Here is a 27,568-nt window from a genome sequence, read left to right as displayed (position 1 = left end):
TATTAGACCTTACAAAGTTGCTGCTATGGCAGCAATAGAAAAAGATTAAGACAAGCAATGTGGTCGGCCTTTTTGCATGCAATTGTGGGACCAGCAGTACTTCCAGCATGCACACAAAATGCAGAACACAGACCAATCCGTATGTGTAAAGCATTCTTCTCTGTCGACAGTAGCCATAGCAACTTGAAGCTGCTGTATCAGAGATGGCTAAATAAGCCTGGCCCTTCAATGAGACTTTGAAAAAGTGTATGATGAAAGTTTGTGAGGCCAGAAAAAAAAACAAGCATTTTCAAATGAGAGCGGAAACACAGTAGCTGATCACACATGATTTTGCCATCACTGTTAAATGAGATTCATTGTCATATATAGATTTTTTCAATAAATATCAATGTTGGCCTACTGTACATTTGAGTTTTACGTCCCTGGTGTAAGGAATCACAGACATCTGTGGTACTTATCTGCTTCTTATTATGTAGTTTTTACAAGTTACGACTGAAAAGACGAGAAGCAGGGAGCCAACTTTGTTTATTTCCGGTATCCGTCATACGTCACGTGCACCCTCTGTTCAATCAGAACCCTTCCCAACCCACCGCTTTAAAGAGGAATTAAGTGAGGACGTGTTTCATGTAAACCTCCATTTGGAATTATTATTTTCATGTAAACTCGGAGAATATGTTTATTAAAATTATTTAATTCTGAATTATTCATTCCAAATTAAAAAACATCATGTAACTGTACCTAATGACTATGAATCAGGTGATACTGAGTTGTAGATGCTCACAACATCTGAAAGCCTTTGAATAGGTTGAATGCAAATCTGCCTTTTTTTAAGCAGTGCAAGTTAAAGTCTCTCTTAATGGAAAATTATTTACTATTTTAATTTTACTGTCTGATTTTTACCATGCAGAGAAATGTATAAGAGAAGTTTAACACAAAAAAAACTCAACATTTATCCAGTAAAGGAGAAAGGTTTACCAGATCTTACACAACGTGAAATGTGAAAAGTAAAACATCCAGGGCATACATGCTTCTTTTCTCTCTTTGTTCTTCCGTCACCCCGACCAGTTTATGCAGATGGCTGTTCTCTCACAGCCTGTTTCTGCCAGAGGATTCTTCTTCCTATTAAAAGCCAGAATTTTGTTTTCTCACTGTTGCTCAGTGTTTGTTCAGAAGGAACCTATGAAATTATTATGATCACATTATTTTAATTTTAAGCATTACTACATTATTACAATATAAATACATTAAAAAATATATATTTAACAGACAGAGAGCTCTTTGCTGTGAAGTATGTGATGTGTTGCATTACCTTTGAAATGTACAATAATTGCAGTAATAGGTTCTCCAAAGAGAGTAAATATTTAAAAATGTTTTGAATACAAGTTAATTACATAGAGACTTTATTTACCATAAAGAAATGCCCTTTGGTGGTGATATTAAAATGCTGTGTTAAGTAAATTTGACATTATGTCTATTAACACCATTAATTTGGTTAGGAATTGGGATCGACGTAAAATAAAACAACACTTCTTGTTGTATTGTGATTTTTAAACAATGTAAGGTGCAATTAGATTTTATATTCTCAATATGCTTACCATAGTTTGTAAAGAAGTGCAGAAGTAAACAAGTCTCCCTTGCATAAAAAAGGTACTGGGAGTGATTTTATTGCTGTGAGGAGATGATGCAGCACAGAGCTGAATGATGAATTAAGATGGGTCAAATGCAGAGGAAAAATTTCCCAACAGGGATTACTAAAGTTTAACTTTAATTAATTTAGTGGAGCATTTATTTTAGTGGAGTCTGGAGAGCTGGTTTGCTTTACAGGTTTTGTGATGGCTAATTAAATAAAAACCATCCACTGAGTTGTTCATTCTCTCTTGACACTGGATTGAGCAACAACATTCAATTTACACATGGCAGGCCTCAGTTAATGTTGTCAGTGCTCACAGTTCACAACATTGATTATTTTTCAATGAGGAAGGTAGGTGGAGTGTTGTATTTATTGCTATTTAAATGTCCCCAGGAAATCAATTTTAAATCCTTATAAAAACGTCTATTAAGCCAGAATCTATTTATAAACATTTTAGTGTTTATTGATGTTAACCAACCCAAAAAAAAGTTTTAAAAATAATGTGTACAAATCAAAAATTTTTATTCAAAATGTAATGCATAGTCTTAATTCAATTTCAGAAAGAAGTTAATTATTTCAAAAAGAGGAAACACATTCTCCTGGGGGAAGAGTTGTGGGTTCCTGTAGGTCTTGTCCTCTCTTTTGATAAATACTTGTGCAGAGCCACTTTGGTGGGAATGGGGATATATTATTGTAATGTTGGGCTTGTTTGACCAAAGTGCAGCGTGAACATAATCTTGGTCCGCATGGATACACCCCCCTACAACTGAGCCGAGTCCCCGACCGGACCGGGTCTAGCGGACTATCCTGATGTAAATGCACCCTAAGTGCAGCTGCTTTCCTTAGATGCCTTTCTCCTCTGTGAACCCATGATGTTTGCACATACACATTATTATACACCTTGACCCAAATTTTGAATAAGGACGTTCTGGAGCTGCATTACTTTCCTTAACATTCACAATATCTCTGACCCATAATGCCATCCTGTTCACTATTAGACACTGAAATATCTCTGAGACACTTCCAAGGACATACTGCTGGGTGTTGTCTGCATAGCAGTGGAAGAAAATGTAAGTATTAAAAATGTGACTCAATGATGCGGCAAATAATGCAGCGGAAAAATATATTTTGAACTGAACCCTGGGGGACCCAATGAGAGATAAAACAAAATGCCAAACAATATGCCAAAATGGTTCCATTGTTTGCTCATGACATCAGCTTAACCAGAACTGTGCTGTTTACACCAGTTCTGTGCTCAAGACATTCAATTTTAGTGGCAGGGTTTACTTAAGTGAAAGTGAATGGATCACAAAAACCTTTGAAGAAAACAACAACACAGCTTGAGCCAACATTTAGACAAAGATTGTTTCGAAAGTGGCAACTCTTAGGAGACAAATTTCCACGTATGATGGTACAAGAAAAACGAAAGGCACTGTTCAAAAATAGCAATATGGAAATGGAAAAAGCCTAAACCTATCTTATTTATTTATTTGGTAACACAGACCCATTGAACAGATGAAACAGGATGTACAAGCCCCAGTGGCCATAGAATAACTTACAGCATGCATGACACTTGGGTGGACAATATTAAGAAAGCCCTTAGGGAGGCTTGTGGGGATAATGACAAGAGGCAGGTTGTAGATTTCATGCGGGAAAAATCCTGTTAGAAAGAAAGACTTCAAAGCTGCTCAGCACAGTGGGTTTTTCCAGTTAAATAAAATGCTTGGGACAATGGTTGGCCACCGCTGGAAGAACACATTTACAAGTGCAGAACATAGCCTGAGAGATTATTCACTTTAGCTAACTTTAGCAGTGGCTATCAGCTGAAACAGCATTTTTAAAGCGCTTCACTCATTTTTGGTGCAACAAATTATCACCTCTACACTTGGTTTTCTACTTTGGCAACTACCTCGTGGTGCTACTCCATCATATTCCATGGTCATTTCTTGTTAACTAATAAATGTGTCTCATTTTTAAAGCAACAACTGACAACATTTGCATACTGAGAATAGCTGCAGCGGAGGTAGTGGAATAGTCCTTGTAGCTGGTAAGTTTTAGTAGGAATGCATTTTTTGTGTGCTAAATTACTTAACTCGGACCTATGAATATGTAAGAATAAAAAGAGGTGCCCAACTCAAGTGATGAATAAGTGTTTTGTAGCGTGTGTGACAATTGATTTTCTGGCTAAAAATAAAGAAATCAGGACTTTTGAACAGTGCTATAAGTGTGAAAACAAATGCTTTTTTGTTGTGGCATCTGGACTATAACTGTTATATAATATACTAAAAGCACAGCATGATCAGCCTGCAGCACATCAAAGTGTTGCGTTACTGTAGCATAAAGTAACCAGTTGTGTGCAAGGTAGCTTAAAGGTCCCATACTGCAGAAAGTGACAAGGTGTTAAAGAGTGAGAACATCAAAATGTTCAGTAATGTGCACAGGCCTCTGTTCAGAAACTGTTCCTTAAAATTAAATGTCAGGACCTTAGTTAGGTTGTGATGTCACAACTATACAGGCACTGCCTTCAGTCATGCCTACAGCAACAGCATGAAAGGCACAGCACCAGTTCATTCCACATAAAGCCACTGGACACTGGAATAACCAGTTAGGAACAAGACTAAAATAATAATAAAAAAAAACATGGTAGGATGAATAATCTGTGCCAGTTTTTGAGCTGCAACTTTTATTTAAAAAAAAAAAGATGTTTTTGTATGTCATGTGAGACTTAACCAAAACATATTAAAAAGTCATTAAAGTGGAACCTTTGAATTAGTTAAACATTGATTAAAAAGAACAGCTGATGCCCCTGTACATACTGTATGCTAATACCTCAGTTATGATACACAGGGCACACTGACTTCATGTTTGTTGCTGGACATTTACTGGCCTGGAGTGCTGAGTTTTTTCTGTGAGGCCTGAAAACTATATTTTTGTCATGACCTCAACTGTCTCCTGATGTTTTTCAGCTATTTTTCCTTTTTCACACCTTTCCTCCCAGAGGAGTTCAGGTACAAAGCCATGTATTCATGTATTCTGAGTGTAACAAGGGGCAATGGATTCAGAAATAGTAAACCAAGAGCTACAGTGTGGAGAGAGAATCTCTCCTCTGTGCAGTGTTAGACACATGATGAAAGACAAGGGATCAAACAGATCAGGGCTGGAGATATTATGTGGCAGTGGCAATAATAAGCATGCAATAAAGTCTGAGCCAGATTAACTGCCAGGTTTATTGTCTTCTTATTGTCTGGAGATCCCAGTTGTTTTATTAACATGACATCAGCTGCAATTCTTAATATTCAATTTGACTTTTACTTTTAGGCTCCAACAGTTAAGCGACGCAGCAGAGAGGAAAATGTGAAGATGGAAGCTTCTGTAAAAACTTAATTATGTTAGAAGAAAAACAATTCTGTTAAAAAAAACATTTTAACTAATACCAGAAAAGTGAAAAAGGAAATTTACAATCCAGTTTTGAAAATCTATATCAAACAGACTTTTTTTTAAAAAACCTAAATAAGCCAAGAAATGTTTTACATAAAAGGCATTAATGCTAAAAACAAACATGTAGTTATTATGATAAAAAATAAACACATACATGCAAGTAAACTGAAATACCTTGAAACACACTGGGTGCACAGACACAATGCACGGACAAGCTTTTCCCTTGAAGCTTCTTTGAAAAGGTTTATAGAATCTTAAAATAGCAGTGGGGTCCATGAGCACGGAGATTTAAAAAAAATAAATAAAAGAGTGAGCTACTATAGAGCCACTGTAGTGTGACATCACACAGACAAACACACAACACCACAACCCTGCCATTGCCATTGCATTGTACTCCCCAACTGGGGCGTGAGAGCAGGAGGAGAGAAGGAGTGATGACAAGAGAAAAGGAAAATAGGATAAGGTTGGCAAGATGTGACAGGAAGAAAGAGAGAAAGTAAAAGACATGGAGAGGAAGCAAGAAATAAGAGGCCCGGACAGTGATAAAAGTGAGAAGATGAAGAGAAAAAAATCTGAATATACTGATGAAGGCTGATTTGTGTGGGACTACTGCAGCAGAGCAGCGTGTTTGAGGCTGAGCAGAGATGATTGCTGACTGATCTGAGAGATTTGTGAACAATAATGCACACGCACTTTTTAATCACACACACACACACACACACACACACACACACACACACACACACACACACACACACACACACACACACACACACACACACACACACACACACACACACACACACACACAAACACAGGTGTAAAGGCTGCATGTCCGGCAAAAATAATTCCCTCTCTGTTTGTGAGACTAATGGACCTGTTGGATGATAGCAGCATCCCGCTAGCCGATCACACAGCGCAGGCCGACAACAGGACACACCTACACAGTGTATGCTAAACAGCTGCAGCAGCTCTGCTCAGGAGAGACATTCTCAGCAGCCGTTTCCAACAAGCAAATAACAGCTGAGATTCACTGCCAGGATGGACAGATAAACGCAATGAAGACAGCTGAACCAGTATTACTGCACTGTCAACAATATTTTTCACAAACATCTAAAGAAGGGTGTCTCTTTACCCTGCAGTCGAAATAGCACCAGACCAAACATGGACAAACCTTCATATGGAATCAATTGATATTATTTATTCTGTTTAAATTAGTTCTAAACATCAAAACAACAAAATAATCTAATGAGATGAGGCGTCTCTTCCTCCTCATGCTGAGTGTGGAAGCTTTTGCTTTTCTGTCAATGCTTTTAAATGTCAGGATGGTTATAAGAGAAACCAATAATCCTCTCAACATGGCTGACCACAATGTACTCATATTGATAATGCAAAAGCATTCTGCCTTCTATGCAAGTTGTTTTGTCTCTAAGTTAACTGGATTAATTCCATGGTACCCCTGTGATGGACTGGCAACCTGTCTAGGGTGTATCCTGCTTCTCGCCTGATGACTGATAAGGGTTATTGGTAAGCAAAAACCTAAGTGGACAACGCTGTATAGATAATGAATGAATGAATGAATAATTCAATGTATGTTAAAATGAAATTGGAGCCACATCTTTGTGCACAACTTTGTGCAATGCAGCATCAGCAAGATAAACAGGTAACTTGCAGGCTTTGCTGGTTTGCAGCCTTATTGCAACATACACTGAGTCAAAGCGTTGAAACATTTTTTTGCCTGTTATCATGAGTGCCAGATGAGGTGGAGAATTTTAAACTAGCGGCATATTCTGATGTGAGTTAATGGTGAAAAATAAAATAAAAATGGACATAAAAAAAGATTGCAAGTGGAAATTTTTTGCGATAACATTTTCGTCCCCTCAGCTCTGGTGAACCAAAGGTACCCGAGTTGACATCGGCATTTTATGAAGTCAAAATTACTTTCCACCATAATCACTCAGATAACACACTGGATTATTTGCACATTGATAACACATTGTCTGGATTGCCTTGCTCAAGCAGTTTTCATGGAAATGGGCAGAAATAAATAAAAGCCTTAACTTTAACTCGGCTTAGGGCAGAGTAAGTCATGCCCTATGTGATGAACAGGGCCCGGCCTGAAAAGTTTTGATTGCTAGTTGAAAAGGGCAATTTGCACCCAAGTGTAAAAAGGGCAAACCATTTTTTGTCCCCATGAACGCCACTGGCTGTAAGCGTCAGCGCTGACTTGTATGAGCCGGAGTCAAAAGCAGCTTAGGCTGTTGTGGCTGGGCAACAGCATCGCCAGCTAGGAGCATGAAGAACAAGCTGCAGGATATCAGCTGCAGTTCTTTTTTACAATTCCAGCCTGTGTTTGTTGATAGATGTGGATTTTTCTTTCTCTTTTTTTTAAGCAAGAGATTAAGTTCAATGAAAACAAAAATTTGAATAGCAAAGCAAATCGCTCCAGTTTTCTTTCTTCCAGGTCCTTTACAGACACTTTATTCTCATAAACACGCGATAATTAAAAGGAATTCATTCACTGACAAATTAAGGCAGTTGAGTTGCCAATTCTTGAAGACATGTAGATTAAATATAAAAGACACAAGGCTACTATCATCTCCTGTCTCAAATAGTTTTGTCTTGCAACCATTCAACTTCAGAGTACCAGATTAAACTGACACAGGATGTTAAATAATACTGGATGTTACAACACAGCTAATGAGATGCAATAGCTTCCATCATGCTGAAACTTTGAAGCTTCACCAAATTAAATACTGCTGAGGCCAGGCCTTACAGCAGCTGATTGCTCGGTTCTCTAATGCTGGGCTTTGTTCCCCACTAATATGAAAGACTCATAATTGTCAGAAATAACAGACAGACAATGGAGCTCTTGGATGAATTGACCATTCATCATTCCAGAAATGACAGCCATTGTTTGAAGTTGCAAGACTTGCATTAGTAACTAAGTCAGGTAAGCAAAAATATATTTTATAAGATAAGCAGATTCAAACTGCGATGGACTGGCGAGCTGTCCAGGGTGTACCCTGCCTTTCGCCCAAAAGACTTCTGGGATAGGCTCCAGCTTCCCTGCGATCCTTCAATGGATTAAGCAGTTAGGAAAATGAATGAATGAATATTGCAGATTCAAAGACATAATTTAAATTTGTTGAATAATAAACCACATACACTTATAGAAGAACAGAACAGAATAATACTTTAATTCTAAAATGGGAAATTGTATTACTAGGTACATTTAGGTGCTTTGAATCAGGCTCTTTGTGTAACTAATCTGTAAAACATGGGCTACCAAAGCTATAAATTATGGACTGAGCTGAGCTTTTAGACTGCCAAATATGTTGCAGGGCATGTGCACAATTGTGATCTTTGAGCAAAGCATCTGTTTGTTTTAGTTAGATAAATCCCTGGTCTATCAACCCTGAAGATGGTGATCCATTCATTCAGCAACATTCAGATACTATGTAAAGCATCTTTTATATTCTGATTCTGATGTCTACAAACTCCAACTGCTAGGATCAGCTGCGCACCCCAACATATCTATTCTTTTCTTTGTTACCAGCTGCATTTATAGCCAAACTATATTCAACAGTAACAACAGCCACTTCAGTCATAACAACAGAGTTTGCAGAAAATTAAAAGATACTTCTGAAGCACACTTCAACAGACTGTATGTAAAGCCATGATACCACAGCACAGACCATATTTTTTTCATGTTTCCATAATCTTAGAGCTGCACAACATATCGTTTTAGGATTGTTGTAGCAATATCAGTGTGTGCAATAATTATATCGCAGTTCCTGCAGACTGGGAGGCAAATGAACTCATTTTCATCAATTTCAAGGCTACCCGACACACAGGTTTGTTTATTGCCAATGGCAATAAACAAGCCTTGTAGTAAAACACAATTCACGTTTGCACATGACAGAATGAAACATGTAGTCAAAACATAGCACAATGAAAGGAAACAATAAAAGATAACAAGAATAATTCTCAAATACAGACAAAAAAACATACTTGTAACATTCACAAAAAGAGGTCAAATCAGTGCAGATTGACTGCCAACAAGATCGCAGAAGTTCAGTATGACTTAAAGAGCAATTCAAGTAATCTGTTGAAAAGTTCTGTATTTTTTTCATATTGCAATATATACACATATATATATATATATATATATATATATATATATATACACATATATATATATATATATATATATATATATATATATATATATATATATATATATATAAAATATATATATATATATAAATATATATATATAAATATATATATATATATATATGTATATATATATATATATATATATATGTGTATATATATATATATGTGTGTGTATATATTGCAATATGAAAAAAATACAGAACTTTTCAACAGATTACTTGAATTGCTCTTTAAGTCATACTGAACTTCTGCGATCTTGTTGGCAGTCAATCTGCACTGATTTGACCTCTTTTTGTGAATGTTATATATATATATATATATATATATATATATATATATATATATATATATATATATATATATAAATAAATATATATATATATATATATATGGTTAGATAAAATCACAATGTAACTTTTTTCCATTATTGCGAAACCTTAACCCAGAAGAGCGTGCTTTTCAGTTCCCTCTCAGAAACTGTGTAGGACCCTCAGGACCTTCAAGCTCTCAGGACTCTTGACCAAATTCCTCTTGAGGATCCTACACAGTATCTTTGCTGTTCCAAACTGCGCCTTCTGGATATAGATGTACGATGTTCGTCAGCTGTCTGGAGTAAGGGTACCACTAGTACCCTTAGAGTTGTTATTTCCCACATATGCTCCCTCAGGTATGTTATTTTGGACAGATGCACCGTGATGAAGCATCAATTTCACTGTTAGTCAGTCATCATCCTCCAATCATTGTCTTCAGGAGGCAAATATTTTCCTTCAAAAAGCAATTCCATATGTTGTGCGTTTTCTTTCTAATCCACTCTGTGTCACTAACTATGAGCATTTACATATTGGTTTAAGCTATATTATACATACAATGATGTAGATATTTGTAAAAAAAAAAAAAAAAAAAAAAAAGTTATATACCTTGTCTATGTCAGTTTCTTTATAGAAAAGATGAAAAATAATTCCACAGCTATAAAACATGTTGAAAAGAGATCCTGAATCTTTATCTACTGTCTACAGTCACACACATTAACGGTCTTTCTTCTTTTAAGACGCCGGTTGTGTACAATTCACAAATTCAGACAAGACCTTTGTTTCAGTCTGAATAATGCCACTAAATCTTCATTCATACTGTTGCCAAGTTTATTTTGCTCATAGGCGGTACTGATTACTGACGTAACAGACATACAGACAATCAATAAAAAGCAAAATGCGCGCATAGAATCAGATGTTTTAAGCTCCCTCTGAGATACATGTTTAGTATTTATTGATATATCCTATGGGACAAGAGCTATTTTAAGCAAAGAATGTTGTCATCAAAACTGCATTTGTAACAGCTAGGATTTATGTTTATTTTGCCAGACAACAGCAAATTCAGCAAAAACAAAAAGTTCCCTTAGCGCTACAGACTCAATGATATTCATATTTAAGGCAGCGAATAGCTATGCTAATCAGATGGCAGTGTATCGTATTCATAATGTTTTTGTGATCCTATCTTAAGGGAAAATGTATAGTGTTGTATAAATGATGCTCTTTGATATGGTGAACTGGTTAACTGAGAGTTCACTTGGCAGATCTTACTTCCAGAGCAGATGGAGGTTTTTTTTTAATATATAGGTTAAGACAAAGTCTGCTAATGTAGTTTGTGTCATATACATACAGAGAAAGCTATTTTGGGGCTGGGACCCGGAGGTGAGGCGCATCCTTGAAGGCTTGCCAGTTCACCACAGGCTTAACTACAACACACGCACACACAAAGAGAACTTTTACCCAAAGACAATTTAGAATCACTAATTAACCCATCATGCATGGTTTGTTAGTTGTGGGGAAGCAGTGGAAGGAAACCCACTTTGGGACTGGGAGAGGCCATAGTCCTACGCACTGCACCATCCTGCTGCCTCCAACATGAAACTATGTTCCAAAACATGAAAAGATACAATCTTGTGTCATTTCAACAAAGCATCCCTGCCTGATAACTGATCAGATATCTTCTTTTTTTTAAGTTATTTTACTAAAAGCAACTAAGTTGAATTTCAGGACTACAAACATTGCAAACAGAGGGTTTAAAACAGCTGTTGCTCTGCATAGTAACCAGATTACATCATCACATTTTGACTGTGGATGTGACAGTTAAGTCATTTGTCAAGCAAAGACAGGATTTCTGTGTTTGTACGGACCTTTACAAATGTGACTTGTACTCCTGTGGATAAACATTATTTTCTCATGTAGAAAGCATTTTTAATGTGCTGCTCAGTCGAGCTGAAAGGAGCTAGGCCTTAAGACCTGCGGTGTAAATGCAGCCAGAGAACCATGGCAGCCAGCAGATCAGAACTAAATGCTGTAGTCTGGTTTAGTCACTATAGTAACCATATCAACCCAGCTACTTCCTTCCTCCCACTGTCTCTTTTCATTTCTCTCGCACACAAACACAAAACCCCATCATCCAATCATGCTTCACAAGACTTCAAGGCTAGCGAGACTTCCTAAAGCCTTCCAACATGGCTGGCTGTTTCTATCACATCCTGAGTTACCAGAGAATAATAACTATTGATGCAAGAGTGGAGAGACGCCAGGTGTTTGAGCAAGGCAGAAAAGCATGATTGTGCAAATGGGGATAAGGGGAGAAGGAGGGAGAAAAACAGGGGTGGAGGAGGAAAAATACAAAAAGGAGATAAAAGCTACAGCTAGAGAAAAAATTGGAGGTAAAAGTGTGGAAGGACTGAGTAAGTGAATGACAGCAGTGCGTCTTCTGCAAGTGACAGCAGGTGAGGGGAGCAGGTGTGTAAAATATTAAAGCAACTCAGCAGAGAACCTGGGCAAATGGCCCCGACCGATATGGGACATCCTGGGCTGGGACACACTCTGTCTCAAACACACACATGCAGACACACAGACAGAGAGTGGCATCCCACCACAGTGGCAGAGCAAAGCAGAAAGAACATGCATGTTTAATTCACAACCCTCCATTTCAGCATGTTCGTGTTTTTATGCTAGACACTGTGACCCCCAACCCCCATCTTCTATCCCCAACACACCAAGAACTATGGAGTCAAAAGAAGAGAATAACAAGGCTGGCAGAGAATGGCTGAGTACATATGGGGATAAGGTAAAGCCAACAACATTTCTTATTTCCCAAAGTGGTCCCTCTATAATGGATGTACTGCATTCTAAACTAACTTTGTGCCCCTCCTGGGTTTTCACGTGGCATTTCCCCCCATTCAATACCACTTCCTAAACATGTCTCACAACACACTATCCAAAGCCCTTTACCTAAATCCTGCTTGTTGTTTGGTGTCAGACATTAAACTGTGAAGAAGATGAAAAAGAGCTAGACAGGAAGAGTGAAATACAAACAGAGAGAGGACAGATTAGTTATGTTTATCAGTTTCTCTACTTGGGAGAAATAACAAGAGGTTTTGGAGTTGGAAGAGTACTATGTAACTTTACATGTAACTCCAGCTAAAGAGTTAAAATCATACTGTGGGATAGCAATGTATATGACATGAACAGTTGGCACTTTTCATGGAAAACAGCCAGTAAAGCTGAGCAGCTGTAAAATTATCCTAAATGTATGAACACAGGATATTTACTGTAGGTATAAAGTGTAAAAAGAATGTGTAAACCTTTAAAAGGAGTTATTGTACAGGTTTACACATTGCTTTTACACTTTATACCTACCATTCTGACATAGCAGCTCACAAAGTCTTTCCCTTTGACTCTCCCTTGTTTTCCACAGCATCCCAGAATAGACTCACTTTCCCTTGTGTTGAAGGAGATTGAATATACATGTACAGTAAAGATCATACAACATGTACAGTGAAGAATAGACACATGTTTTTTGGCAATTAAACAAATATTTTACTGTAGCATTATTTCAAGGGGAAGTACTGAGGCACAGAGCCTGAAGAACAAAAAATATATGTAACTGGATTGTACATACGGTTAAGAAGCCATCTGAGGGATTATGTTGACTTGTGAGGTACATTTCAGGCGGAAAGAGCTATTAAATATTAACTCGATAAAATACATGTCTAACCTAATTGCCAACTTACCAAGAAATGAGAAAATGTATCCGTTAAAATGCAATTTCACTCACAATTTAAACTTGGCTGGGAGCAGAGACTTCAGGATTTCTCTTATTTATTTCCAACGCACAAACACTGTGGACCTCCAGAAGCCTTTATTACCATTTTAAAGAAGGAAAAAGAAAACCGAGGCTGGTTTTGATAAGGCAGTTTAAAAAAATTACCTTAAAGCAATATTCCAAAAACAAGTCCAAGCTCAGTAATTGGAAACCTAAACAACTTAACAATAAAACCCTTTGTTTGAATCTGAGATTATCACCCTAATCCCCAACTCCGAGGTAACTTGAACCTTTTAAAACCGCTATCATGCTTTGAAGTTCCACTGTTTAAACCCAAGATTATATCTTTAAAAAGGAAAACTGTCCGTTTTAAAGTTTCTTTAAAAGAATTGCTGAAATGATTTACTTCTCCGCAGGCAGTGTTGTTTATCAGTTTCCAGCAGCGACCGTTTCTGTTTATGTGACACAGAATGATAGCAGCGGGACTGAATAGCTGATAAAAATGACAACTGGAGAAAGCCTTTACTTGAAATGTGACATAATCATTACAGTTAAGTTTGCATTCTGGCAGCTTAACACTACTTTAACACTAAGTATTTCACACTTATACTGCCCACATCCATGTATGGCCATTATTTTAGAATACTGTTTGCTTTAGTCTCCCTTCTGTATTTTCTTGGCATCTTCTTCATTCTGTCTTTGCACTCCACATAGCAAATCCTCTGGAAAATTACTTAGCCCAGCGAAGGTACAAGCATAAATTGAGACAATGTGGCAACAGAATGAGCAAGATTTACCCGCTCAAGCAGCAAAATAACACAATATTGTTTTTTATTATTGTTTTTTTTTTTTTTTTTTCATTGGTGGGGTATTGTTAGCCCACAGTAATAATGTTGAACAAGCCTACTGGGACTTATTTTGATCCTTCAGATTATAACAACACTGCTGACAGCAGGTGTGATAGCAACGGCCAAAACATATTACACAGAGCCTGTTTTTTTTTTTGGTTTTTTTTTTTCCCCCCCCAGCAAATTATGTTTGTTGGGTTTGGGTTGTCTGTATTTTTTTGTTTTGTTTTTTTAGTACTGAAGCTTCAAAATGGTTTACTGTTTTTAAATTAATGAGGGATAAAAACAGCCTCAAAACAACTCAATGGAAAATATAAAGAAAAGGAAGGGACCTGAGGAAGTGCTCTGCCCAAAATATTAAATGAAACTGAGTGATTAGAGTGCTGTCTGCTTATGAAATAATATGCTATTATCTCATGAACCTACGCATCACCGGAGTCTGCAAGTTTCTACCAGCATTCCTTTGTGACATTTGTTGTTGCAACAGTTTTAAATTAATATGATGCATTTCAATTCTTCATTTTAGTGAAGAAGCTGTTTGCTCCTCCATGGTAAAATATGCTTCTCTGCAGCAATTCTCCATGTTTGTTATTGGTCAGATGTTGCAACCACCACCCGGTTTATGTAAACACGCACTGACCAGGAAGGGAAAACCCTGGCTTAAATTACTGAGATGATAAATAGCTGCGTACGCTTAGCAGGATTAGCTGTGTAAAGGCCAGTTTATGCTCCCCTATGACCGTACATGGAGATGTCCATTTCAAATATTTCCATATGTCACCATTCTCAAACTCTCATGTGTCTTTTATGCTGCTATAATTGTTGAGTCAGTTCATTTACTAGTGGGGGGTGTTGAGTTGGGAGTAAATTGTTTTTCAATTGTCCAAAAGCACCAGAAGCAGAAGAATAAAACCAAGTTTTTGACTGTTCTCAGCTTCTGCTGTGTCTTTTTTAGGTACTTTTTACTTGGGCGTTTATTCATTGTCTTATTTCATATTCTTTATGTTCTGGCTTGTTCCTTTCGCTAGTTGCATGTGGGCTATATGACTCCATACTGCCTTCGTGATTTCCGGTATTCTATTGCTCTGTTTTCTGCGTCACATGACTGATAGCTAAGCTCCTTAAAACGCGTGTAACCAACACAGGAGAAGGACCAAACTCTCCATCCGTTTGTGCATCAGTTTTCTGTAATAAGCATAAATGGGCCTAATATGAAGCCAGGTAATGGAGAGCTATCCCCAGTATGTTAATCCAGCTTCAGTCTACAGCCCTACATGTGTCCGCATAACAAACCCAAGTCACAACCCTTCCTTTACTGTGCTGAACAGTGGTAATGCAGATATGCTTGGTTTGTTTTTATTATTAAACATGGTGTTGTGCATTATGACCCAACACCTCCACATTGGTCTGACCTGCCAAAAGCACATTGTTTTAATTTGATCAGATATATTTCTGCAAACATATGGTGCGCTGCCATGTTCTTTTTATTGGATAATAAGCCAAACAAGTCATAGTTGTTCAGTTTTTTTTTTCTAATTATACTATAATGCATCTCTAGAATGTCAGATGGAGTGCCGTTTTCATGTTCACTTTTCATTTTAATTTCTTTTAAATACCAACACTTTGGAGCTGATGTGAATTCGCTTAGATGATCAATCTCTGTATGATTGGTAACTGTTTTTGGAATGTCCTCATAGTTGTGCCTCATCCAGGCTATGGGGACACACATGACTGTTAGAAAACCTTTATATAGTGGATATTGCATTAAGATCATTGCTGATGACTTCCCTCCTTCCCTTAGGTTTTCAGAATGCCCTGACTTTAATGACTGTTAAATAAAAACTGTTTTAATTTTTGTGTGAAAAAAGTGTGTGCATAACTATAGAAACAAAAAGTTTTTGTCCAAATATTAGCCAGGGAGATTTTCTGCTGCATCTATGACTAACAGTAACATCTCTCTGTATTATTGCTTTCTTGCTTCATATATGGTCTGTCAGCTGATTTTATGCAATTATCGCCCCAAATCATATCTAAATATTTGTATACTTGGACATATCATCAAAACAACTGGGGCAACAGAGACACATGGAAACAATAAAAAGCAATATCCCTAAAGCCACACACAGTAATAGGTATGCTGGGCTCACCACAGAACCCGTGTGGTATACATCCTCAGAGTTTTCCAACAAAAATGATCAACAAATGAACAGAGGACCCTTGGCTGTTGTCCCATTCAAAGCTGCAGGAAGGATTAGAGGAATATTTACATGATAAACCTGGATAAGGATCAGGAAAAAAGTGATCCCCACTGTCAAACCCTCACACATTTTCCCTCACATGCTGTATCTGAACAGCTAACATCAGAAAAACTACCGACAAATGCCTTTACAATGATCTGCTGACGCACTAAGCCATTTGCCTTCTCTGGCTGATTTGGCCCTGAATTTATACCAAGACAGAGATTTGTGTAGTTTTCTTAATTCAAAATTGTGTTTTTATTTTCGAGGTAGCCTTGGTGAAACAGCTTTAAGGGGGATGGTTAGTTACAGGCTACAAACACTCAACACTCTCACCTGGGAGTCTCCAAAAATGACCGCGGACTTGTTATTTTGGCCACAGAGCAGTTCAGTTAGAGCAGTCGGGGGTTAAGTGCTCTGTTTAATGGCACATTAACAGAGACGATTTAAGGCGAGAAAGCATAATTTATTTATTTTTCCTATCATTTTATACTCAGTGGGGAGTTTAAGTCACTGACCTTCATGTTGCTTCTGCACTTTCCAACCTTTCAAGCCAATTCTCACCATCTCCCTCTCTTCTCTGGTTTTTTAAAAAAAATCTTTTCTTGCCAACACACATGCACAAACACGCACGCACACACACACACACACACACACACACACACACACACACACACACACACACACTGAATCTCCAGTCAACTTGTACTTCAAAAGACTGCTGTATTGCGGCAGTTATTGGTTCCTGTGTTTTGGTTTGTGTGCCCTGCGAGATTTAAAAGCTAAAGAGCCAGTTGTACTTTTATCAAAGCTTCTTCAGTCTGTCTATCAGTCAGCAAGGTCCACAGTCAGTACCAGAGAGAGAATTCAGATAAGAAAGACATATACACCCTTAACAATGTGCTGAACAGCACATAAAAAAAAAGATTTTAGAAGGATATTTTCTTTTTTCTTTCTGAAAGACTAGGAATATATATTTTTTGCAAACCTGCTGAGCAGTGGACTTGATACAGCAACGTGCAGCTAAGAGGTCTTTTTTTTAAAACATCCCTTTGGCTTTGCACAGCGCTGTTTTAGACCATGCAGGAGATACATTATTGCATATTTAAACAATGCTTGATCGTCTGTTAAAATAAAAATGATGTACCAGAGAATGTTGTATGTTCTATGGAAAGGTCTCCACTGACCGGAAGAAATTGCTCCCTGTGTGTAATTTTCTTATCTTCAACATCCATTTATTACATAAACAACTTCATCCCTTCCATTAGACAACCCCCAAAAGGAGTGACTCACTTAAGGTAAAATACAACATTTATCAAAAGTACTGGATTTATGGTTTTTTTTTTTTTTTCCACTTCAATTTTTACGACAAACATTACCAGTCAAAAGTTTGAAACTACTTTTACATTAAATCTAATGAGAAAGTGTGTCTAAACTTTTGACTGGTATTTTACCTACAAAAAGAGGCCATAAAATATGTCTCTAAAGCTGGAATACATAATGCATCAAATATACTTTGTGCAATTTGTAAGGGATGTCATCTTTTTCGTAGATTGTACTGAATTATTATATTAATTTTAGGTGAAGTGACCTCCTATATACCACATCTATCAATTAAATTACTGTCGGAACGAATTTCAAACATGCCATCTGCACAACCTGGTGGATGAAAAGCATCCACCTCCAGCAGCTGGAGAATGCAGAAAAAAAAAAGATTATAACTCCCTGCTTGCACTTAAAAATACCAAACACTTTGTATACAAATATCTAGGCATATGTTTTACAGCTTAGTGTATGTTTTTGAGCTGGACGTAGTGTGTAATGTCACTCACCTTGTCAGCCATAATCATAGAGGAGCCTCCATGGACTCCCAGGACTGGAAGTTGTGTCTGAACAGACAGGAAGTCAAGGATCTGGGCAATAGCTTCCTGATCGGTGCCATCAGCAAACACAATGCCATGGAGACGAGTGCGAGACAGAAGCTCACACACCTTAGAACACAGCGACACAACGTTTTAAACTAAGGACAGTGTGCATAGGTCTGTAATACTGCAAAGTGTGCAGTACGACTTCATTCTAACCTGTGTAATCACAGACTTTGGGTCTGTCTGGTTGATCCTCAGTGTTACCACAGAGACATCAAGGGCATTATCAGGGCGCCGCGGTGGTTGGACTTCCTGATCGGAAAGTGGGCGGGTCTGGCCCAGGATTACCCCGACACTAAGCCCTGGAGGCTTTTGGGATGCCACAGGCACCGTGACTGAGGAAAGTAGGAGCAACATCCAGGCCACTACACCCATCATACCCTGTAAAACACAGAAACATGAAATGTAAAAATGAATTGTAAATTAAAACAGAATGCTATGAACTTTTCATAATTCAATATATCTTATTCATAATTGAAAAGACTTAAAATGGTGAAAGTGGGTCATTTTGCTATTTTATAAAATATATCAGCTCATCTTGGCAGCTACATAAATTGGTGTTTTTTTTAATTGATGTGTCACATGACAGCTGTCCATACAGTGCATCGTCTTTGCATGCTTTGCTTGTTTGTGTGTGTGTGTGATTTACTAGCATCACGTCACGACAGTATTTTCACAACCATTATAAAGCACAGATTCACTAAGCATTTTCTGGACAGCATCTAAAACTAATGAACAGAAAAACAAGGGGCCAAGGTATCTGCGGTTGTCACTCTGATTGCATCTGCTGTCACATCTGCTGTGCTGCAGTTTCAGTGTGCACACAGATCAGACAACAACTCCACACAAACACAAAGTGACGGTGATCCAAGTATAGAAGGTAACTTTTGGCCCTTTACCGCTAGCATCTATTAAGCCCTTCCTGACAACGCTCCTCCTGGTTTGTAGGTGTTTCCATCAGGAGTTTTCCAGGCCGAATGCACACATTTTTAGCACCTACTCCGTTGGAGTTCTGACGGTGTGGAGTCTGCCTGTAAATGTGACGGTTACAGTTTGCAGGCAACTATTGGTCAGGATTTGGCATCGCAGGATGAGTCATGAGAGGAACTCCCAATAACAACTTTGGGTTGTCTCAGCAGGCAGCAGCATGAAAGCTTTTTCCGGCTCTTCATGGAATCTTTTCCTGATGGCAAGCCACAGACCGAGCAGCAGGTAAAGTGTGACCTTGACGCCCTCCGTTGTTGTCCCGGGTGTGTTGCAAACAAATGACCTCCCGATACTGACAAGCACCCTGCTACGCCAACCCCAGCCACACTGAGGGCACCTCAACTGTAGTAAAAATGGTCAAAACCAAGTGGTGTGGTGTTGGCTTAGAGGAAAAGGACCAAAATCACTTAAGGCTAACAGGTGTTTTAAAAGCGGAACCATGAACATCCTGCGTGAGAACAGTTTGGACTTTATCTGATTTAAGGTGAAAATAAGAAAAATCTAAGTTCCTGTGATGAATATTGTTTAAATGTGTTGATGTTTTATAGCTTTTATATTTTTTTAAGCTCATTTGTGTAAAAATAGAAGCACAAAGTGGCAAGCAGAAATAAACAATTAAATTAAATGTAGAAACATTTGAATAACATTTCAGGAAAAAAAGGAAAAACATACTGTAAAGATCAAATAATTTATTTCTATTAAATCTCATACTTATATTTTCCTTGTGCTGCAAAATACAGTAAATAAATTTTTTTGTTAAAAAAAAAAAAAAAGAATTAGTTTTTTTTTTTTTTTAAAACAAGCTGAAAATGTAATTGATTGTATAGTTGAGAAAATACATATTAAACAAGCAGCATGGGCCTTGTGGTTTCTGAACTTTCTTCACCAAATACCAGCAATTGCTTTAAAACAGCTTTAAAAGGGTGGAAAACCGCGGGTTTCTCAAAGATTGGCTTGTATTCATCTTCAAGAAAATGGTGACTAAGAAGTGTGACTTGAATTTAATTATCAGAGCAAAGCTTAAGCGTGCAACCATAGATTAAATGATTCACAGAGACTAGTGGGAGAACTATACTGTTCTTTTTCTATCCTCTACTGTTCAAATATTATTTTATTCAGTACCAAAGAAAATGACCATTTGGTAACCAGGGTTAAGCCCAACTACTTCTGCTAAAACCCTTATCAGGCATCATGAGATGCCCAAAATCTCTCTTCCAGTCTTTACATTTATATAAACATAATCTGTGCCTGTAGGCAACATGCTCAGTAAAGTGCCAGCAATTAATGGATAAAACAACCCTGAAATAAATGTAATATGATTTTATCTCGTTCTTTGGGGTCTAAAGGGAAAGATTTCAAGTTGCTCAAGGCACACAAGTGTCTGCATCAATCAATAACAATTTATGAGATAAAAAATAAAGCATGTTTTTGTTGCATATCCTAAAACCAAGCACCAACTTAAAAAAGAGGACTTTGAGCTCTTACTTTCTGCATACTCTGTGTTACCTTTTCCAGCAACGGGAGCAGATTTAAAAGAAGCAGATGAGTAGAGGAAATGCAGTGTGAAATGCCTTGGGCTAAATGAGAGCTAATGAAACCATGATGTGAATGCTACGTTGCATCTCAGCCAATTTCTTACACCACTACAGTCCAGCAGAGATGAAAAACACCCCAGGAGGAAACATCACATCTCCAAAATTAACTCATTGTCTCCAGATTTCCAAATCTTCCCCCTTTTTGTTTTCAGTATGCGCGCCCATACCTGCTAATGATCTGTGTCTGTGAGTTTTCTCTTGATGTGTGTATTTTCTTCATACTTTCTCTCTTTAATTCTGCCAATCTGTCTTTCCGGCTGGGTTAGTCTGTTTATGATCCATGTCATCTCACACCCGGTCTAATCAGGCCAGTTAGTCAAGTCAGTACTTTCCCAGCTTGCTTTCTCTGCCCTGGTGCCCACAGACTAGCCTGCAGCTCCAGCAGCACTTAACATACGCCGCTAAATCACACACCGCTACACTCCTGTCCCAGGGAATTAGTGTCAGCTCTAACCAACAGGACAAGATTACACTAACTTTCCCTGGAGTTAGCATCAAAGCTAACATCACTAGAAGTCACAGAGTGCTGCACCACAGTTTACAGAATGGTCAGCATAGCTGGCAGATTAAGTCACTGACTGTAAAGTTGTATTGTCATTTTTCAAACCATGTGTAGTGCAATAACTTCTGTGATCTGACTCCAAATCTCATGACGAGAACAAACTAATATGGCCATAATGCATTCAAGATACAGGATCTTATTAATGTCACAATATTAAATATTTAACTCTTCTAAAACTCTTTATTTAAAAAAAAAAAAAAAAAAAAAAAAACAAAGAAAAAACCTCTAAAAACAAATATTTCAATAGGAAAGCTTAGCAAAGCTTTATCACTTCATGTTCTCTACATGATAAAAATTTGCATTTAAGCAATCATTCTTTTATTCTTAACCAAAAGTACATCTTGGTTCTTGTGGCAAGAGCTAAACTCTAGATAAGCAAAAGTGATGTGCCTGTCCATGCTAGAGACAACACACCAAATGTTCAAGTGGGAGCTAAGAGACCCCCAAGCGGCTTCAGTGACAATAATTAAGAGCATGCCTTTCAGCACAGTGCAAAACAGCCAGAGGGATTTTCCTTGGATGTAAGCACATCTTTTATTTCAACTATGTTAGCCTTAACTTTTATTAAATAAAGCTCATGTGGGTGTAATTGTTTAAATCTATCAGCCCACAATTTTATTCTTTCATTCATCGCCAATGAAGCAGCTCTACACACTGTCTCGGAGATGACAACGCAAATTAGGATCTTGGTTAAAGGGTTATTTCCACGAAACTCTAAATTGTAGAGCGCTATTTTTTCCCAGAAGTCTTTGCACTGTTGTAAGTATATAATGAGACTTGAGCAGTTTAGATATTCAGTTCCTGGGAAAATAATTTAATTCACTTTAATTCTCACAAAAGAGAACATGGAGCTGAATATTTAAATATTTTTTCAGTGGCGTTGTACTTCAAGTCATAATTGCAAAGCTTCTATGCACGTTTATTTTTACTCTACTTGTTCAGTTTAATTTATTTCTGTTTCAGTTTAATGTTAGCAATTCAGCCTGTATAAAATAAACAAGTGGAGCTGAAAAGTAGCTAAACGCATTTATTTGATTTAAGAGAAAAGATTTAAAATATATCTTTAATAAGGTTCAAAGACAGAACAAAAGAAAACAAACATGGCAGTTAGGATGTCGCTGATGAGCCTCTTGAGAGAGAAAATAGGAAATATAAACAAGGAAACCAGTAAAGCAAGTCAGACCATCTCTAGAGCTCCTTTCCATCATCAAGATGATTCAGTAGGGTTCTCTTGACTCATAAGTCAAGCTTTACAAGTATCTGAGAAATGCCTAGCTACACATCAAAAGTAAATCTAGACACAGTCTCAGGGTTGAACAATACAGTAATATAATAATGCTGTTCTTTTTGTTATGACACACCCACTGGAGTTGCATCTAATATCATGAAAGTAATGGCCTTTATATCTCTGCTATGACTCAAAATGATGTAGAAAGCAGTTTTATTCCAAGTTTGTTTGTTTTTTTTCAATTTGGATGGTTAATTATAAAAAAAAAAAAACAGTTCTAAATTCTGAGAGAAAGGATCAAAATTATGTACATATTTGAACTGGCAATCTGCATGAAATCTGCGTTTCATTTATTAAAGCAGTTGCTAATTATCGGCAACTGGGACTGTCTGTAAGGTGCCTTCCACACAGAAAAATGATCAGCAAAGATGCCGTTCTCAACTGCAATGGGTATGCAGCAGGGTAATGAATGAAGAAAAATGTTACAACAGGAAATCTAAATAGATGTGTTAGTTTGGAAGTAAAAAAAATTCACATCAGAGTGCTTTCCATTTTGACAACTATTTGCTAATGTCCTAATTATATACTAAATATATTCCTATATTATTCATGTCGATTAAGCAATAAAACATTTGAAATATAGAACTCGTTAGAACGAAGATTGAAGTCATTATCACAATCCTATTATTTTACAATGTCACAAGATGTCACATTTGAGTTAAGGTTAATGATCCACAACTGTCCATTTAATTCACACTATTTGTCATTAATAAAGATTATTCATGCTACATATTGTATTGCTGCTGTCAAGCTTAATGTTATAAAAATAGTTATTTTCCCTTCCCCACCAAAACCTGTGACATGCCATCTCATATGTGACAATTGTCATTAAGTAAGTGACCCAAAAACATTAACCATCCAGTATCCCTTTTCTAATTTATGCAATCTTTATATACTAAATAGCTGAATGAAGAATAGAAACATACTTCACTGACTGCACGCGAGCTGCATGTCACATTACAGGCAAGCTGTGCTTTCAGGCCAGTGCATCTGCTTGATAAATAACATGCACATCAAGTGATTGCACAATGCTAATGGCTTTTATATTTGCACATAACTCAACGGCAATGGCAAAGATAGCTGTGTTGTTTTAGGAAAGTACCAGCTAGTGCATTCTGTCTGTTTGATTATGATACAAATGTATAATTTGCCAGGGTAATGTTTAAAGAGGTAAATGGACTTCTACTTATATATTACATTTTCATGTTGACCACTGGAAGCACTTGACACTGTATGTCACATTCACCCACTGATACCTCGATAGGCACACTAGTGGGCAATGCAGGGTTCAGTGTCTTGCCCTAGGACACTTGGAATTGATCCACCAGCGTTGCAATTGTAAGGCAACTAATCTGCCAACTGAGCTACAGTCATCCAGAACAATTGTGTACACCATTAAGAATGGTGTATGCAAGTGTATTTTGTTTAGAACAATTTGCTGCTGCAAATGACCATTTAAAATTTTCTCCCATATGCTCTTTAGTGAAGAACAGTCCACTGGCTGCAGTTATTGTCACAAGAAGGAGACATCAGAACAAAGCAGACACAAATTTTTCACTTTTGTGTAAATATTTTTAGGATAAACGAGGAAACAAGCATATAAACATATCACTAATCTCGTATTGCTATTTCTGAGCTGTTGGAGGAACGCAGGATGGATTTAGAGGAGTCAAACCCTGTTTTCCAGATGTGCTGTCCAAGTCCTAAATGCCATGTGTTGCTGAATAGTCAACGTTATTAAGTTTCCACACACTGCAGTCAATAACTAATACAGGACTTTCCAAAGTAACAGGAGCAAATGATGGAGCACATGTGCAGCTTGTGCCCCCCCCCCGCAAACTCTGATCATGTATATAGAAATTGCAAGCACATGCATTCACTTGTCATGCAGTGTCTGCGATGCCAAAAGCAAAATCAACGTTGTGGTAAAACGTCTCAGGTCAGTACATTATTCTTTTATTTTAAAAAACAGTGTTTTGCTCTCCTGGTTGCAAGCTGGAGAAGTTGGCTCTTAGGTGGGTCAATTTATGGAATTCTTAGTAAAAATGAATTAGACCTACATTAAAAACTAGAGTCCTATTCCATCTTTCTTTTTAAGAGGACTAACTCCCTTCACCCTATGCTCCCACCTGTTTAATTTGCAGAGGTATTATTATATGCCAGTTGGCTATTGCTTTTGTTCTCTTTCTAATGTCTTTATATTGTCTTTTTACTTCATCTACATTTTGCATCGTTTTATTGGTGGCATTAACATTTTCAGAAATTTGCTCCCATATAGCTTTTGAGTTTGTGTCCAATTTCTTTGCTGTAGGTTGCTTTCTCTCCAAACTCACAATGCTGTAAACCATGAAAAGCACAAAACCCTCATTTGAACAGGGAGTTTCCAAATAATAACTCTTAGTAAACCACCCACAAACCGTGGTTCAGACTCACAAAATTCTAGTTTTCACACTCAAATTACTATTTGCAAATTAGGGTCATACTAGATCTGGCGCTCAGTGTGCAACAGTTAAATGAAGACTTGGCGACCCACCTTTTACTTTGTAAACTTCAGTGGCAACAATACCGAGAAGCCAACTATTGGCATATTATCTGAAAATCCATGTTAAGTTTTATGGAAAAGAAATATAAAAGAACTTAAAGTTGCCATCCAATCAGATCTCCACCAAGCCTGACCTCAGTGTGTCTCCTAGGCTTGAGCAGGATGATAACCTTGCCTTTGTGCAGGCATGGCACCTTTCTTGGTTTGGTTCAGTTGGTTTGTTTGGTCCTGTTTTGGTTTGTTTTCGGTTAAGTTTCTATTTTACTTATGTTTCTTTAATAAAGTTTATTTTTGTTCTAAGCCTTTTTGTGCCTGCCTCCCTTTTTGGTTGCAGCCTTTGAGCTGGGTTGTAGCACATCTTCACAGGAATGTTTCAGAATGACAATGTTTCTAAAAATCTGGATTTTTCAGAACAATTTTCTGGATAATTTCCATTTCATTAAAGGTGTTGTGACCACATTAATTAGCATAAATCAGAACATCCTGTGTTTCTTCTATATACTTCTACATCCAATAAAAAAAGGAACTGTCACGGTTGGATAGTTTTAAGTACTTGTACACAGCACAGAGCTTGGACACAGCATCAGTGTAACATACAATGTTCAAACACACCACGGCGAGACAGGAACACTAATGCGTGACTGATTGGAGCTGAGCTGCAAACAGACACCAACATCTTTGGCATGCAACAGGCATAGCTGAGTGCCGTGAGAATGTCAGGTAAGATCTGTTGTCAGTAAACAGGTGGTGGTAAACAATGGCATCTGCCCTCAACAATACAATCAAGAATGTCAAGCTTACAGGAAATACATGGCTGCAAAAAACAACTTTTCATTTTAAACAGAATTTTGGATATATTTTCTCTTTTCCTACTGAACAAACAGTAAATATAAAAGCATAAGCATTAGGAGCGGAAAATTGAATTGAAAAAAATCAAATATCTGGATTTTTTGCTTCACAATTTTAAAATCAATAAAAAAAATAAAAAAAAAAGGTTTGCACTTTTTTTTGTTTGTTTCTTTTTAGTCTACAAAAGTTAGCAATATCAAAGAATTGTGAGAATCGCAATTTAAATCGAATCGGCACCCAAAAAATCGGAATCGAATCGGGACAAAAGCATATCGTCACAGCCCTACTGAGAAGGCATTCAAAATGGTTTGTTGCAAGGCTTTGGAAACATAATGCATTGTGCATTTCTGCTTGTGTATTTAAGGTTCATGATATGTAAAGGGACTTTATGAAACTTGAGCCTTACAAAGATAGTGAGGAGAGAACACTAATAGGCAAGTAATTATTGGGAAAACACACTCACACACACGCTGCATACAGCGGCTTAAAAATGTCAGTGAGGTTCCAGCTTAATGATCCAATTGTCATTCAGCTTTTGTTTTTTTAAATTCAAATAATTAGAATTACATGCACAAGATCTTCAACCCTTTAAGGTCCTGGTCTATCATTTGGTAGAGGTAAATTTGCAGTGCTTTGATGAATTTTTTCATAAAATTGAGGACATAAACGTGCCTGAGCCATCTCTACCACATGGTTTGATGAGTAAAACCCAAACTAAATGTTTGTTATAACACAGCTGTTTCAAATTTCAACCATTTCACTGTTGTTATATTACCATAAACTTCTTTTTAACATCTCAACCATTTGCTAAAAAATGCATTTATTCTGTTTATTTTTGCCAAATAAAAACATTTTTCACATTTGTTGTGTAAAAGTTAGAGTTAAGTAACATATATAAGTTGTTGAAATATTCATTAATTTTTTTATACCACGCAGTGGTATAAATAGGAATACTGCAACAAGTAAATCTCAACTAATAACTGAAAACAGGGGAAAACCAACATTCAAGAATATACTCAGGAGATATAAAGAGGCATAATCAATAGACTACAGGTTGAGACCACTGAATCTTTTTTGTACAGATCAAACAAGAGGCAGGAGAAGGATCACTAATTTTCCTGTTAATTAATTTGGTACATTAACAACAATAAACCACTAATGAGGTGCTGCTCCATCCTTGTCTACCTCTAAAGACAATAGTTTTAGGCTTCCTGTTGGGTATATAGCTCATGATAAAGCCAATCTGTTTGAAGAGCATATAATTCTCTGAAGAGGAGTTATGATTTATCTCATATAAAATAAATTAAAAAACACAGTAAAAATAGGAATATTGTCTTTCTGCATTGTTATCCACACGTTAATGAACAATTTTGCAGATGGTGACAGGTGTGGATGAAACAAGTGC

The 27,568-nt window shown here is 37.2% G+C and overlaps 1 protein-coding gene across 1 annotated transcript in view; it reads right to left on the bottom strand.

Moving 5' to 3' along the window:
- The window catches only part of grin2ab (glutamate receptor, ionotropic, N-methyl D-aspartate 2A, b), a gene marked incomplete at its 3' end in the record, with an annotated part of 103,425 nt that overhangs the window by 54,320 nt on the left and 21,537 nt on the right, over positions 1-27,568 (bottom strand). Inside the window, exons 3-4 of the mRNA XM_079261435.1 lie at positions 18,497-18,721; positions 18,248-18,406 (exon numbers count right to left, since the gene is read on the bottom strand). Coding sequence (XP_079117561.1) covers positions 18,248-18,406; positions 18,497-18,721 — 384 coding nt within the window. The remainder of the gene's footprint in view (positions 1-18,247; positions 18,407-18,496; positions 18,722-27,568) is intronic.

This window comes from Telmatherina bonti, assembly GCF_933228915.1.
Source record: "Telmatherina bonti genome assembly, chromosome: 3".
Taxonomy (NCBI): domain Eukaryota; kingdom Metazoa; phylum Chordata; class Actinopteri; order Atheriniformes; family Telmatherinidae; genus Telmatherina; species Telmatherina bonti.
This window is presented reverse-complemented; position numbering and strand designations above follow the sequence as displayed.